The sequence below is a fragment of the Cottoperca gobio genome, chromosome 11 (genome assembly GCF_900634415.1).
Source record: "Cottoperca gobio chromosome 11, fCotGob3.1, whole genome shotgun sequence".
NCBI classification, from domain to species: Eukaryota; Metazoa; Chordata; class Actinopteri; order Perciformes; family Bovichtidae; genus Cottoperca; species Cottoperca gobio.
In genome coordinates, this window is record NC_041365.1 from 4,677,780 (window position 1) to 4,694,075 (window position 16,296).

The 16,296-nt window shown below is 43.6% G+C and overlaps 1 protein-coding gene across 4 annotated transcripts in view; it reads right to left on the reverse strand.

Moving 5' to 3' along the window:
• The window catches only part of ppp1r9a (protein phosphatase 1, regulatory subunit 9A), a 47,638-nt gene that overhangs the window by 27,361 nt on the left and 3,981 nt on the right, over positions 1–16,296 (reverse strand). The window contains exons 1-5 of one of the 4 annotated variants that reach the window (XM_029442851.1): positions 15,679–15,822; positions 14,296–14,353; positions 12,823–14,219; positions 1,410–1,542; positions 296–416 (exon numbers count right to left, since the gene is read on the reverse strand). In XM_029442851.1, coding sequence (XP_029298711.1) covers positions 296–416; positions 1,410–1,542; positions 12,823–14,211 — 1,643 coding nt within the window. In that variant the 5' untranslated portion in view covers positions 14,212–14,219; positions 14,296–14,353; positions 15,679–15,822. Of the gene's footprint in view, positions 1–295; positions 417–1,409; positions 1,543–12,822; positions 14,354–14,677; positions 14,742–15,678; positions 15,823–16,296 lie in introns of those variants that run through there. The other 3 variants (XM_029442852.1, XM_029442850.1, XM_029442849.1) reach the window with 3 other exon arrangements.

The window sequence follows — 16,296 nt, forward strand, 5'->3', positions numbered from 1 at the left end:
CCTGTGTGAGACTCTAATCCGAACCCGTGCTGCTAAATCTGACAGGGACAGAGTGTGACTGTGTGACTGTGTGACTGGGTGTGTGTGCGAGAGGGAGAGAGGGTGAGAGGGTGGTGGTAAGTAAACGGAAAAGAATTGCAGATTATTAATTGCCGTGTTTATTTTTGTACAATAAGTGATGAGTTCAACTTTGGTCACACGCTCAGCTTCATGCGCTGTAATCTGCTGTAATGTGTCTCCAGACTCATCGCTGCTCAGTAATATGTGTGACGTCCAATAGGAAAGCAGATCTCACCTGCTGTCCCTCTCAGCGGCTCCGCCCTCGATGACGGTCTTGACGAAGATGCCCAGTTTCTCCAGACCTGCGTCAGCGCCGACACCCATCCCGATAATACTGATCCCCAGGCCGTCTTCATCTGGAAACACACACACACACACACCACATAGTTCAAATGTGTATGTTTGTGCGTCTTTAAGAGAGATGGGTTAAGGGCTTCCATTTCCTAACGGTCCAATGAGCTAGCATCAAACCCAAAATGGCTCCTAGTAAACTGATGGTGGACTGAATACATGGAACAATGGATGGATGAATACACTAAAACAGATGAGCAGTTGATTTATTAATGGAGAAGTTGAGGGAGACATTTACTATAGACACGGTGGCCTTCACATGTGCTGGATGGGAAGTACCCTTCCAGTGTAGCATCTCCATTCTGCATTAATTATTCACGAGTTGTTAGGGTTACGTAACAGTGAGCGGATGGTGAAACCCTATGATGTAAATTCATTCTATTTCAGGTCCTTGGCAATATTGGATTTCAACACAGGAAAAACCTCAAGAGGAAAAGACAAGAGAGGAAGCTGCAATTTCACCTCTTTGTTGCTCACACTGGGGAATTAGGACACACTGTACACGTATCTTTTTATACAATGGTGGTTTTAAAAGGGGAGCAGCAATATCTTTGTACATGTTTCACCATATTTGTATCTCCAAAAAGGAGAACATTGTAATTATTCATGGGAAATTATGAATAAAATGTATCCTGTATGTGTATCATTCGTCTTTTGGATAACCAAACCTGGTATGTAATAGTTGTGCCTAATATATTTAGTAGCCCTGAAATGGCATGCGGCCCCAGCCTGACCTCTTCATAAGAGCTGCCACTGTTTTAATGAGACCTATGCAGAGTTGTAGTGAACAGTGCATTGAAAAGCATCCTGTTTTTGAAAGGGTTTTTAACTTTGAGTCGTAATGGGAGGAAAATGGATAAAAAAAAACCTGGACAGAAAGACGAAAAATGGTGGGAAATAAGTGACATCCCATATGTGGGTGATTCTGTCTACTGGGTATAATGGGTAACTGACAGGATCCACCTCCTCAACGATGTTATTAGATTTTTCTTTCCCACCTTTTTCCAGCTCCACAGGGAAGAGCTCCAGTTTCTCCACCCTCTTCTCCAGCTCGTACTCTGCGGAGGAGGCCACGGGATCCACCTCCTCGTTACGACGGTCATAGTCCTCGTTTGAGTAGGTGTTGAAAACCTGGAGAAGGAGCACAAGGAATTAACGGAAGTGGGCACACGTAATCCAATATAGCCGTTGGTTCGCATAGAGATTGAAATAGCTCCACCACCTCAACAGTAAGAATCTGGAGGTTAAATGTTGTAACGTTTTACAACCGAGCTTGTACCAACAAATATGACAAGACACTTCTATTATGTGATGAAAACAGTGAGTAACGCTGCTCACTTTACACGTTTATGAATGGATGGAAGTAAATAAGAGCTTTTATGCTTTATCTACACAACAAAGCTGACAACACGGTGGAAAAGGAAACTTTAGTGTAGAGAAACATGACGTGAGGTCCTCGCAAGAGGCTCTTCTCCACAAGTCAAGTCGTCACTTCACATCTCAGCCCGGCAAACGCGCTCCCACTGCTCTCTGCACCGAAAAGGAGGGGGAGGAGGTGAGAGAGCCGTGCACAAGCAGACTCGAACGTGTATGCTGTTATCACGTCTGTAGTGCGACATTCTGCACAACGCTGGTGCCGAATGAAAGGGTGCAAGGGTATGCGATGTGTTTACGCCGCTATGTGCATAGGCAGGCTTTGATGACGATGATGATGTAAGCGTCATCCAGGGCTGTCACTTTCTCAAGCAGGCACACACCTGCACATCTAAAAAGAAACTAGTTTGCCACAAGCAAGGATTCCGGGGGAAGGACACCACACATTTAACTTGACAACGTCAATCATCAACGTTATTAACAACGCTGCACGCCCACAGAGCTTTAGCACATCCACCCTGCTGTTGTGTCACTAAACAAGTCAGTCACTGCCTCTCTCAGTGCCCTGACCGCTTTGAATTGGGTGAAAGAGGAAATCTCTCCCCAGTGGAGATCAATAAGGCGTCATGCCACATCACATCTATTGATTAAAGCCTAAAGCCGGAGCTATGCTTGTCAATAAGCAATGCTGTGAAAGCCGTCGTTAATAAGGGAAAACAAGTTCAAAAGACGCATGGCATATTGTCAGTTGAGATATTTTGTGCTTTTAGTTGCACATTTTTCATGCTGTGAGATATGTGGCATGAGATTGACTAATATCTTACCGCATGATAAAGACGGGACAAACTAGAGGGAATAAATAAATGGCACTCTGTTTAAGAGGCACTGTGCTGGTTGTACACACAGCGTGGGCCCATTGGTGTAGCGTGATGCTGCCACGGTTGTTTCTTTTCCTGTGTGTGAGCCTGCGTGAGCTCTATCCATGACCTCCCTGCCATCAATCACTCAGTGTGATCAACAGCCCTGCATTATTAATGCTTGCATGCTCACACAGACTGACACACACACATCCATACACACCAACATATATACTATATATAGCATCAATATATAGAATATAACATCAACCTATAAATAGAATATAACATCTATATATATATATATACAGTATATACAGTAATATATATATACTAACCCTAACCCTTCTGCCCACACAGACACGCAAACACACACAAACATAAATACCAATGCACAAACACACACTGTTGTTGAAAGCTAACACCAGCACTTGCACTGTCCGGGACGTCGTGGACACGATGCCACCATTGGCAGTAAGTACACTCTCTAATAACCTTTCTCAGTCACTGTGTGCTCTCCACAAACACATTAGCATGTGGCCAGTCACTTGAGGGAGAGAGAGAGAGAGAGAGAGAGAGAGAGAGAGAGAGAGAGAGAGAGAGAGAGAGAGAGAGAGAGAGAGCGAGAGAGAGAGAGCGAGAGAGAGAGAGAGAGAGAGGTCATGGAGTGAGATGAGCACAAATGAGAGTGGATCCATGTGAAAAGGTATGCGAATAAGAGACAGGCACAGTGATGGAGATTGATAATAAAAAGGCAGGAGAGGGAATTCCAAAACATCTGAGAGACAGACGAAGTGAGAAGGCAAAGGATGGACAAGAGAGAATTGATGACTGAGAGAGGAAGTGACAGGGTGAATAAAAGAGCATGCACAGGGGAAATAAGAATAGGCAGTCAGAGAGACAAACTGCACCATCGAATAGAAAGCATTTACCCACAAGATAAAGAAACCTGGCGGGTATCTTACTCTTAGCGGTACTACGGGTATATATCACCAAACTCCAAACACCATCTGGTTTCCCAGCGAAGAAAGGCCATGTTCAGTCAATTCTGTGAATATTAAGGCACCCAAAGAAAAAACAGTTTAAAAATGACCCTGGCTTAAAAAGGGATAAAAAGAGGTAGAGGAGCTTGCTGATATGTGAAGGTCAACCAGTCTTTTTTAGGTTTTACTATGCGTGGAGCCACGTTTTAACATTTATCTCCTTAGGTAAGAAGTATAACCTTCTTGTTCTCTGATTATAATAGGATTTTGTTCCACCAAAAAAAACACGTTTTGACCTGAAGTAACAGAGGAAGGGGGAAAAGAGAGAATGTGAGATGGTACAGTACCGTGTGTGACAGTGTTTAACCTTGGCTGTCTGGTAGGATACTGCCGCCTGCTGTGCGTTTTACTGTAGGGAGCGGCCAGAGTACTGGACCAGGCCTGCAGCTGGCAACCACAAGTCTGAGAGCTGTGGGACTGCCACTAACCACGCATGCATAATGGCTTTACTCAAACAACATTGACATTTAAACTGCTACTTAATTACCTACGTACGTCTGCTCTTCGCACTTTTTCTTAACCATACTTGCGGCATGGCTCTAGGGACGGTGAGATTGGTCTCTAGGTTGGTCGGTCAATCCAACACTTTGGTCCAGACTGAAACATTTCAACAACTACCATGAAATTTGGTCTAAACGTTTTTTAGTGCCCAGAGGATGAATCCTACTGACTTCAATGGTCTCCTGACTTTTCCTCTGCCACCATAGGCATGCCGTGAAATCTCCGTAGGCTACAGGCAATTGCTGATCCTCGGGGGATAAACTGTAATAACTTTGATCCCCTGACGTTTCATCTATCGCCATCATCAAATCAAAATTCCAGTTTGTCCAAATCGATCGGGACCAAATACTCAACATCCTCAGCTAAACTTTGTATTTAGTGCTTATTAGCAAATGTTAGCATGCTATTGCACTAGCATATGATGGTGAGATAACATGTTAAAGGTTAAAACAGCATCGTCATTGTGAGCATGTTAGCATGCTACAGTAATGTGCAGAGAAGGTTATTATTGGCTTTTACAGGATGTTCAATTTGCGGCATACAAACATGATGCTAAACTTGACAAGAGCCGACAAAACCTAACACTGTCTGTATGTAGGGACGGACTCAAGACACAAAATAAATCTTGACAGCTCCGACAAACTTAATGTGACGCATATCAATACGATAATCCAATAACCGGATTGCTGGCAACAGAAATGACAGAGCACTTCCCTCTTATCTGCACTAATATCTGTGTGAAATCTGTAACCTCATCAAGTCAAGATGAAAAACACATTTCCACTTTCAGGTACAGTTGGGGTTTGCTGACGCAGGTCATAATGCTTAACTGAAATTCAGTTTTTATTGAAGAGGCAGCGTGCAAGGACAACCTCTGAATATGGAAGTATGATGGGCTGTCTCCTCATGTGGTGCTCCACTGGAATTGAATTGGAATGGTCTTTTGAAGGATTAAACACGACACAAAACCATTTACATGTAAATATATTCCTGACGGCACTTTCTCTCAAGCTTAATGCACTCGAATGAATCAAAAAAGTTTGTGTCAAGAAAAAGTCAACATTTAAGGATTCACGTAAAAGTGTCAGTAAACAACCCGCTACAATGGAGATGCTGGTACCTAAGTGGAGACAGGAGTTCAGCTTGGGCATTGACAGATTGGCAGTTATCTGATCTCCAGGCTTCACACAAGTTTGGTTGGATTCTTCTGATGCAGTTTTACTGTCATTTATGGATTCTGCAGTTCGATTCTGCAGATGTCTGCGGACGTCCTCAGCCACTGACTTCAATAAAGCTGAGTCCTCTCACTCCGTACGAGTGCCTCTCGCTCTGTCTGTATTTGTATATGGTTGCTAGAGTTGAGTGTCTCCTAAAGATGCACAGTGATAACAATATGAGAAGCTTTGTGTGAAGTCTCATTGCAGGTACATGTCTGCACTGGCATACATGGAAGTAGAGAGGAAGAGGGACTAACAGAGTATGGTGAAGGTGATGAAGTTTGAATGGGGAGGAAGGGGCAGTAACAATAGAGAGGGAGATGGCGACTGGGACAAAAAAGGAGGACAAATGAGGGGACACAAAATGAGAAGATGGAGGAGTAGTAACTGAACAGGAAGAATCGAGTTTACAGAGGATGAGAGGCAATGTCGGCAGAGAGAGAGACAGAGTGACTCATATGATTCATGGGTTGGAGCAGCAGCAGACAGTGAGGCTATCGAAGAGTGAAACAGGCAATAAGAGAGAAATCAAGAAAAGAAAATGTAAAAAAGAAAAGAAGAGAAAAGCTGAGGAGCGGGTGAGGCCTGGGATAATTTGCTCCAGGGTTGTTTGAGTCCCTGCCTAAGATGTCACGGCATGGCGCCCATGCCCGGTCAACCGCCTCTGATGGTATTAAACTGGGCCTTTGGTGTGTCGGTGCCAGTGCCGTCGCCCGCCCTGCGCCTTCCAGACAGTGGACGCCGCCCAGGGCAATAAGAGACTGGAGAGCCCAGGAGAAATGTTCCTACTGCTGTGGCACAAGTCCAGAAAACCCTGCAGTGGATTAACTCCACCCTGGCACACTCACACGCACACACATAGACACACACACACACACACACAGTCTGCTCTGCTGCGACAGATCAGCACATTTGCATTCCATTACCTCTACCTGCGGCCACCCACCCACTCACACAACCCCGTGCAGGAGAGCTGACAGGTGCTGAAGAAAGTGTCTGGACGCTGAGGGGACGAGACAGTTGCTGATGATGGAAATTAATTCATGTCTTGTGAGAGCAGAGCGAGAGTGACAGATATAAAGAGGTGGAGATGGAAAGAAGTGAGTGTGAAAAGAGAGAAAGAAACAGAAACATTCAGTAACCCGTTCTATATAAAAGGTGAGAAGGTGCAGATTTTACAGTCGATTCAAGGTCAATCTTTCTGTCACCTTGACATGGATCGCCCCTCGTCTGAGGAAGTGACACTGACTTTTGACATGTCGGGGAAATCTAACAAGTCAGCATTTCTCTTTTTAACTGCAGTATCTGCTGCATACAGAGTGGACACACACACTGTTTATACAAGAAGAGATCTTTGAGAGGAATACACTGCTAATATGTGCACTTTCTTAAAAGTGTAATTAAGATTTAATTTCACGGGAGCTTCAGCTGCTGTTTATGTGCCCGGCTTGTTTTCCATGCCTCAAAAATGCAGTTCAGTTTGCTGTTTATGGTACAATACCACTGGGTGCCATGACTCCCTTCAACAAATCGAGCCACTGGCCAACTACAGAGAGACACAGAGAGCGAGGGGCCGGCGTTAAACAGGGGGCAGAGCATAGTAAACAACTGCAACTGAATGGCTGCAGACAATGTCCTGCTTTATTTTACGTCTTGGTCATATACAGTGAGTGGGAGGCTGGGATCAGAGGAAACACGCCAACAACAACATGTTGCTTGTTACAGTATTGATGCTCTGACACCCACTTGCTATTCTATGTACTTCATTATGCTGCAACAATGACTTGGCAGAGTTTGGGCTCACAGTCAGTATTCATATTTCTACACGGGCATAATAACCACTCTGTGTGGCACAATCTCCACAAATGTTTTAGAAATTATTAGCAATGGTTGTTGACAGAAATCAGTGGAGAGGGTTGGTGTGTTTACCTCAATCATGTTCCTGACAATGACATAGCAACAGTGCAGCAAACACTGAGAACATTGTGTCACTGGACAACAATGCAGTGTTTTACTGCAATAAAAAACTAAACTGGCAGCATGCTGATGATATCATTATGTCTTATTTCATTCACAATATCTCTTCCTAAAAGGCAAGAAAAGGGTATTCAATATAGGCTCTATATACCTACTCGAATACACTGTGAAGTGTGCTTATCTTTGACCTGCTCGAGTCTATTATTGCTTTGTATTCCTCCTCATTCTCCCACCAGTTTGGGCAGGTGGGGGTTGGATGACAGTTCATGACACGGTCCAGTGTCCACTGTGTGGCAACTGACCAACCTCAAATACCGCAAGACCCGTTTCACCTTTCCTGGATCATTAAAAATGCACCCCCCCCCCCCCTGGGAGGATCGGGTGGCACCGAAACAAGCGAACAAAAAAACCCGCTGCATTAATAATGAAGTGGCTCAGCTACACGTACGCACACATACGCACATACCCAACACCTGAGTTTGGAGTAGCCGTCAGAGATATAAGAAGAGTATCATCAGCTGGACTACCACACAGAAACACAGCATGACATGACAGTTTGGGCTTAATTTTAATTTATGATACCTAAGAATAGTCCTGGATTGTTTTTGCTGCCTTTAAGCTTAAATATCTGCATAAGAACATATAAAGCCGTAACACAAGTTTCTCCACTGCTACACGATTCGTAAGGAGTCTAGTTGTTAGTCAAGACTTTTGATTTAGCCTCCTCAAAAGAAGCTTAACTAAAATACCCGGCTGTCGTTCTGACTGAGCTCAGCTGCTGTTTTTGCTGGTTTACCCAAAATGTCAGCTGTTATATTGCCGCTATAGCAGAGTGTCTGAACTCTCTCCCAACAAAACCCCGATCTCTCCCTTTTTTCTCAGCCCCAGATTGCATAATTAGGAAGCCGACTGACAGCTTCACTCAGCTCGTAGAGGGAAAACACCAGAATTGAGGGCAGGAGGGAGACAAATTGGGTGCTAAAGATGGTAGCAATTAAGAGGTGCTCAGATTGAAAAAGTTCTGTATCGCAAATAATATAGTATTAGCAGCAATTTATCAGCATTAGGGGTGTTTTTGTAGACTCAATCATTGAGAATGATTGGAACAAAGAGGACTTAAATGCCTGCAAAATGGATTTCTTTGCTGAAAAGGACTGCAACACCATATTGAAGGTGGTAGCGATGCTGCTGCAGGCCTTAAATACTATTTAAAAATGACATTGACAAAATCCATGTCAGTATTAGTTCCAAAATTCGAGCAATGCTGTTACACATATACCATCATCCAGAAAGACAGACTGTCCTTAAGTAGAGTAATCCTTTCCATCAAAAACACGGTCACAAAGTACCTGGCTGGAAGCCATCTCATTTGAGCTTGTGAAGCACAAGACTGTAGGCCTATTGGGGGATGCTCCAGATAAGGATGGCGTTCGAATCACACAGATGTTTACTGTTGATGCATGTACGATGGAGGACAGGCTCTTTGTGGTCATGTACTGTATTAAGGGCAGTCAAATGAGCTCCCAAATGTTCAAAATCGCCTTGGAAGTCCGTGGCATTTTCTGTTTTAGAGCACCAGCGACTTTGTCTTCATGTTCTTTCATGCTCCAGCAAAGTACAAGATGAGACTCTAAATTGGTTTGATGTACAACAAATCTTCATAGAGCAAGGGTACACAAAAGAAAAGTTGTGAAGGTTGTCTACAAGTAATTGCAGTGGGATGTAATCTGCAAGCATGAGGAAAGAAAGTAGAATGTTGTGCCAGACTGGGGGCACAGTAAAGCAATTATACACTGTGCTTCATTAATAGTTTATTAAGTGTAATAAATGAATGCCAGTAAGAGTGGCAGATTACAGTGGGGCCCATGCCACCCCTGGTCCCGGCCCCTGGTCTGAGGCAAACGAGTCATTTAAGCGACACACATCTATCATATCGATTATGGCTCTTAACTCAGATCCATGCTACTCAGTATTCCACTAACGGCGCAGCAGCAGAATCTAATGGACAAAACGCCAGTCTCTTTGACACAGTAACAGACAGCATGCGGAGTGGAGGGGCTGATTACAGAGCCACTTCAGTGACCGGTGAACTGGTGCTCCGCTCATCACATCTGCTTAACTCCATTAAGGTATCAACAAGGCTGATGAAAAGGCATTTGCTCTACACGCTCAGAAATGATCATTAAGAAGACGATCTAAATGCCATTCACGTAGAGAAGGAGAGTGGAAAACAAGAGGGGACTGACAAAGCAGAGGGAGAAGACTTCTTCTTCTGTCAAACTCGGAGAATGTGGTTCAACGAAGAGAGAAAGAAAACACACTGCATGCAAAGATCATCTGCAACAAGTGAGAGGTGGTTAAAAGCTTGTAGGATTTGTTTGCGATCGAGGCAGAATCTTTTAAACCGTGAGAGAACTACACAGGACGAACTGAACACCGGCTTAGATGTGTGCCATTACTTCAGAACAAACATCATATTCTCAGTGTCATATCAGCTGCACAGAGCGTAGTTTGACAACAGGATGTCAAAAGTGCTATAGAGGGTTGAATCTACCACAATACTGCTACATCACTATATGTGCCTCAGATTGAAGAACCAGACTAGAGGTTCTAATGTCAGGGATGAAACCGGTTGCTTGAATGAACATGAGATGTAATTCTCTTCTGTAGGTCAATGCCTTTGGGAGAGCAGGCTGCCTTTGACTAAGTCAGCTCAAAGCGGTCCCTTCTCACTGGGTCAGTCAGGATATTACAGCCGAGTGAAAGGATGTGGAAACAATCATTAATAAAAAAACAAACAAAAGAGAAACTTGTATGTTGTATTAACAAGAGTTTGCAGCCAAGGTGAGGCTACTGTGAGGCTGTAAGAATACTGCAGGCAGAGCCATGTGTTGAGCTAAATGCTGATGTACGGTAAGCATGCTAACACCATCTCAGTTTAGCGTGTTAGCATGCTAACATAGCTGAAGTTGATGGGAAATGTCATTAGTTTTGCAGGTTGGTCATAATTGGACAATTACAGAGATTTTAACTTGATAATTGGCACTTGAATACACTTTCAGTTGAACACTTTAATTTAGTTTATCCTGAGGCAGGCATGAATATCTGAAACATTTCCCTGGTGGCACTTGGAATCACCGAAGTCATTAGGATTAATCGTCTGGGAACAACATTTTGTACCAATCCATGAAATATTTCACAGGATAATTGACAACCTGCTGGTGTCGCTAGAGGAAATGTGAGTGAATCACCAAAGTGAGTAGGATTTATCTCGTGGGAATCATAAATGTCTGAATCAAATTTCATGGGAATTCATCCACTAGATGTCGAGACACTCAACTTAAAGTCAAAAATGTCAACCTTGTTGTACTATTGTACAGACAATAGTTGTTGAGATATAACCATGCAACCACAGACACGTGCCGCTAGCATGGCTACAAACTGCATTTATAAACTCAACACAATAACAGGCTTCTTTGAGCATCTGGACCGCTTATCCGTCTTCTCAAACAGAAGTCAGTGTGCATGTTTACAAAATGTTACCAAAAGCTGGTTGTGTGTCATCTTCTCCCCGCCATGATGATTTCCAAAATTAATTAAGCTTTGAAAGCTGTAATGTTGAAATGATTTATCCGCTTTAACGGGGCAGGACCAAGAAGTATGACATGAAGGGGAGGGAACATTAAGTATTAGATCATAACACGGCATATTTTTTTTAAGTTCTTCTCCGTCTCCTCCCACAGGGGTCAAGCTGGACTCGTGCGAGGTTGAGGACTGAGAAAATAGCTTTGTCTCTTTCACTACATCGGCGAACAAAAGACAGAACCCTGTTTGTTCCTCATGTGCGGAGAGGAGGGGGGCGTATGATGGAGAAGTGGGAGGGGCCCATGTCTAATTGTGCGTGTGCGTCTGTGTGAAGGGGGGGCGGTGCCTCTCTTGAATATTCCATATGATGAACGAGCGTCTGTCCTTTTCATAGAAAACAGAAGCCTTGAAACGACAGACAACAACAGAAGAGCATATTCCCCGCCTGTTCGACCTAAATGAAACAACAAGCTTTGTCGTGGTCACTTTCACTCTGTCATGAAAATAAATGTTGATTTTGTATTTTTGTTAAATATATTATCAAAAACACACATTTGATGCTATGTTTAAGCAAGATATTGTAGTAACTGATATGATTGTTAAAATATATGCTTTTGATTGTGTGTTTTCATGCAGTTGTGAAAGAGAAAGATGCAAAAGGTCCCACACTGCAGAGACAGTGCAGGGTAATTAGTGAGCCAACATCACGTTTTCTCCTCAGAATAACTGGGCTAATTGTTCTGGTTCGTTACAGCATGTTAATAGGATTCATCCCCAACTTGTGGAATGCTTGTGTTATCTCTCATACATACATTTTACTCCCTAAATCATCATGTAAAATGTGTTGACCTCATTTTACATTTCCTCACACACATCGCTTGTATGTCAACAGGCTGGAAATCTAAACAAATAAAAATAGATTTCACTGACTAATAAAGAAATAGGATAAAAAGGGAAAGGGCAACCAAAAACACGCTGTTTACTACTGCGAATGGTAAGCTTATTGATTCTAAATGCTTGAGGATAAAGACTGAAAAATATTCCCTATAATCCACCAAATCTATTTTCCCAATCCACAAACACTGGCTGCATTGTGTCCAACTCATCACAGAAAACAGTATCAAAGCACACTTTACGGAAGCTGATGCAACAAATACTACGGTAAAGCTATTTCTATTAATGAAATTATGGCTGCTTTCTCCACCAGAAACAATGTCTTTGTAAAACGTGTGGTGTAATTACAACTTTCCCAGACTCTTTGAAATCCCAGTGGGATGTGGGACGGACACAACAAGGTTACATACTCGAGACACACACACACACACACACACACACACACACACACACACACACACACACACACACACACACACACACACAAGCATTCACTATCATGTGGGGAAACTGTGTGGGTACAGAACCAGCATGACTAACACATGCACAGATGTTGCTCATGAACATGTCAATTTCCCAGAGGGCGATGCTATTACTCTCAAGCTCTACAACAATTTGCCATTGTATCTTCTGTATAACAGAGCGTATTAAAAGGAACAAATTGTGAAATTAAACCACGCTATAAAAAGTCTTATGAGGATAAAGATTACAGATGTCAAATCATTTTACCATGATCATATGACCTCATAAAATATATGTGAAAACAACAAAGCTAACCACAATGAGTTCAACAGTAACTATAAATATGAGCCCATAAAAATGAAGCTCTGAATACAATATAAGCTCTTTGTTGTTTTAACCTACTTTTGATAAGAGCTGCACAAGGGCTTTTATTTTGGATTGTGTTCAGTGTGTTTACACAATTAAGGCTTCCACAAGTGTTTTGTTCAGTTCCCAACTTACTGTTATGGGGGCAGTGCTGAAACGAATCTTCCTCTTTTGAGGGATGTCCTCTTTGTTTTCGTGTGGTAGACCAGGAATCTCTGTCAGATCACAGCCCGGGTCGTAGACAATATCCTCATCGTCTCCGTAGAGGTCATCCTCAGGATCCGTGCAGCTTTCCCCCCAACCCTGGTAACAGGCGTCCCCGTCTGCGTTAAAAATCACCCGCTCATTCCCAAAGTATTCCTCATCAGGTTCTTCCACCTGGTCTTTGGGAGATTTAGAGGACTTGTCTTCTCTTGAACCATCCCCATCCTCCTGGCTTTCTCCAGCAGCTGTAGTTGGGGTTGGCAGTGGCTCGGGGGATGCATCTTCAAAAGCTTTGTGGGTAATATTATCATCATCTGTAGGTTTTGAATCTTTGGACACCCCTAGATCCTCCGTGTGTTTTCTTGTTTCTGAAGGTTTCTCCTCCTCTTCATATGAACCATTGACCTGGCTTCCATTGGTGGTGACACCAGAAAGACGGCGTCCATCACTGCCCATAGTCTCAGCATTGACAGCTTTGTCCTGGGCATCTTCCTTTTGTGGTTCTGGTTTACGCTCCGAAGTCTCTGTCCCAGGACTGGGGCTCAGGAGGTCTTCAGAAGACAAGGATGTTGGAAACGTTCCCCCTGTCCTGCTCCGGTAGCTTCCACGAACTGGAGATTGTCTTGAATCATCTTCACTAACATCACCTCCATGGCGGTGGAATCCGTCCGGTGAGTAGAGGGCCCGTCTGCTGACTCCTTTGTAGGGCGCACCGTGGTTGAGGTGGTCAGAATTTTCAAAAACGGCACTCAGTTGACTGACAGTTGGCGAGGACGCCTCTGTTCTGGAGCAAAGTGAGTCCAAGGAGTCGGTGCTGCCTCGATTAGACCTTGCACCTCGCCAGTCATCCAGGTTCTCATGGGAACCTCTTTTATCCCGTCCGTATGGAAAGACTGGAGATTGGGACTGGTCACGTGACTGCTGCTCAAACAGCTTCCTGGTTTCAGAGAACTTTGCTCCAGCACCTCCAATCTTGTCAGCTGATAAGGAATGCTGGAGTTTTATCACTGATCCATCGGCCTTGTTGATGAAGTTGGTGGGCTTGACCATTTTTTGCGGTGATGAATCCTCACAATCCTTGGCCGGGACAGTTTCTGAGCCCAACTGCATGAACATGTCCTTAATGCGACTGACATGGCCGCCATACTGCCGGCCTCTTGGTTGTTTCACCCGTTGTAGGTCTTTGGGCTTGGAGTTTCCATCGATCCGAGGCTGGTCAAAGGCCTTCTTGAGCGCCTGAAACTCAGCCCGGTAGGCATTACGGTGGGGGGAGGCACTACGGAGGCAGGTCCTCTCCCCCGAGGCCTCCGTCTTCAGCATGATGATTTCTTTGGATTCAGAGAGGGTGTCAGCATCGCCGTGGCCTCATTAGAATGTGGAAGTGAGGAGTCTAATTTGACCTACCGCAACGCTGCCTAATCGGATCCACCTGACGTTATCGTTCCTTTAGGTCCATTCACACCTGCAGAGAACGAAAAGAGAAGTTATAAAGACAAAAAACATTTTGTTCAAGAGAGATAAATATTTAGACATGCACACAATAAAATCACATACACTGAAAGGGGCTCTTTCTCATCAAAATTATGATTACAAAGCTTGAAGAAATAGAATTTTCAACTTCCATCAATAACCCCATTCAGAAACATGGGAGCCAAAGATGCTTCTGTATGATGTAAAAAAGCTCTTAGTACAATAGTTATAAAACGCGATTGGGCTCTAAAAGCACTCTGATGATGTTGTCTTTTCAGCACTGCTGCACTGTTTACCTTCTCAAATCAATACTTACTGTAGACATCAGTATTTGAGCACTTAATGTTTAAACTGGTGCTTTGCTGCAGGAAATATTGTTGTCTTTTCCTTCTCTTTCCTCTCTCCCTCTCCCACTCCCTCTGTTTTCTACAGTGAGCTGTGACCCTTGTAAGCTGCCACATCCCACAGCTCTCTAAACCATCACTGACATTATGCTGCTTCCTATTAAATGCTATCCCTTTAAACAAAGCATTGCATGGTAGTTACAACCTTTACTGCACAGAGAAAATGTTGTTGAATGCACCACAATTGTGATGATACCATCCCACGGACAAAAATAAAACATTTAATGAACTGAGAGATTTGCAACCACCATTAGAATAATACTGCGTTAGAGCAGGATAGCAGGCTAGTATAGTAGTTAAATATCCCATACCTACAGCCACTAAATGTTTAATCCTGTTGGGAAACGCATTCCACAAAAAGGAAGATGAACTATGACACAAGAAAACATTCATCTGGGACACAGAGAATCCATTAATCTCAGTTGTGCTGAATGGTATGGATGCAGCAGCGGCAGCAGTGGCTGAAACCTTAATGTCCCGGTTCAATATTCATTATTCACAATGCTGGACTCTTGCTGGTCCATGATAACATCTATGCGAAATCATTGTGAGAAAAAAAAACTTGAGTAACATCCTGTGCTGCTTCGGGCGATATCGCACGGAGACAAATAAAGTTAGAGGTGAAAGATGAAGGATGATATTGAGGCTTTAACATTGTGTCAAGAGGGATCAGATAAACAGGCAGAGCCGCACATCAGCCACACCGCACACAACATGACAGCTCAGGTTAACCCCCTTCTGACACTGGTAAACATTTATTTATGCACATTGTTCCCCCTGTGCAGATGTATGCATGGAAAAAAATATAAATAATTGCCCTTCCTCTGTGATTACTAAAATATTAAGTTAACTGTAAACCATAAACCACTGCGATGGTGCTTCAATGTTACAAAAACAAAAGAGTCAGACTTACATGCATGGCTCCGGCTTCGTTTGACGCGTAATACAAATAAAATTGTAATCCAGAGGATAAACTCGTTGGAAATATGGATGCTTTTGTTGCAAAACCTTTTAAAAAAAAATATTTCTCTCCCACGCTCGTATATTGTCCGGTACCGATTTGCCACTACAGAAACGTTTGGACACACTAGAGCCGCTTCAACGCCATTGCAGGCAGTGGGCGATGCTGCCAGTCGCACTATAGGGGTGTCGGTTCAATTTGGCAGCTCATCTCACTGAGAGCTGCACTGTGGCAGCATTTGCAGAGGCTGGTCCGATATACGTCTGCAGTGTAGAAAAGTAAATATACTTAGCTGTAATGGTAGACGGTGATTTGCAAATGTAAAGCCTCATGTGACAGGTGCTAAAACCTGAACTGCAGCAATGGTTTGGTCCGATAATCTGCTGCGCGGAGGGGGTTTCAGTGAGCTGCAGTCTGCATAAATACCAGCACACAGCGACTGTAACTTTACTCACTGCTTATTGTTCATCAATAGAGTTTGGGTGGGGTAGATGGGGTTATGGACAACTCAGGCTATGCGATGGGTGTTTTTTTAGGGTGTCTCAAGATGTGGTGTGAGGACCACCAGGG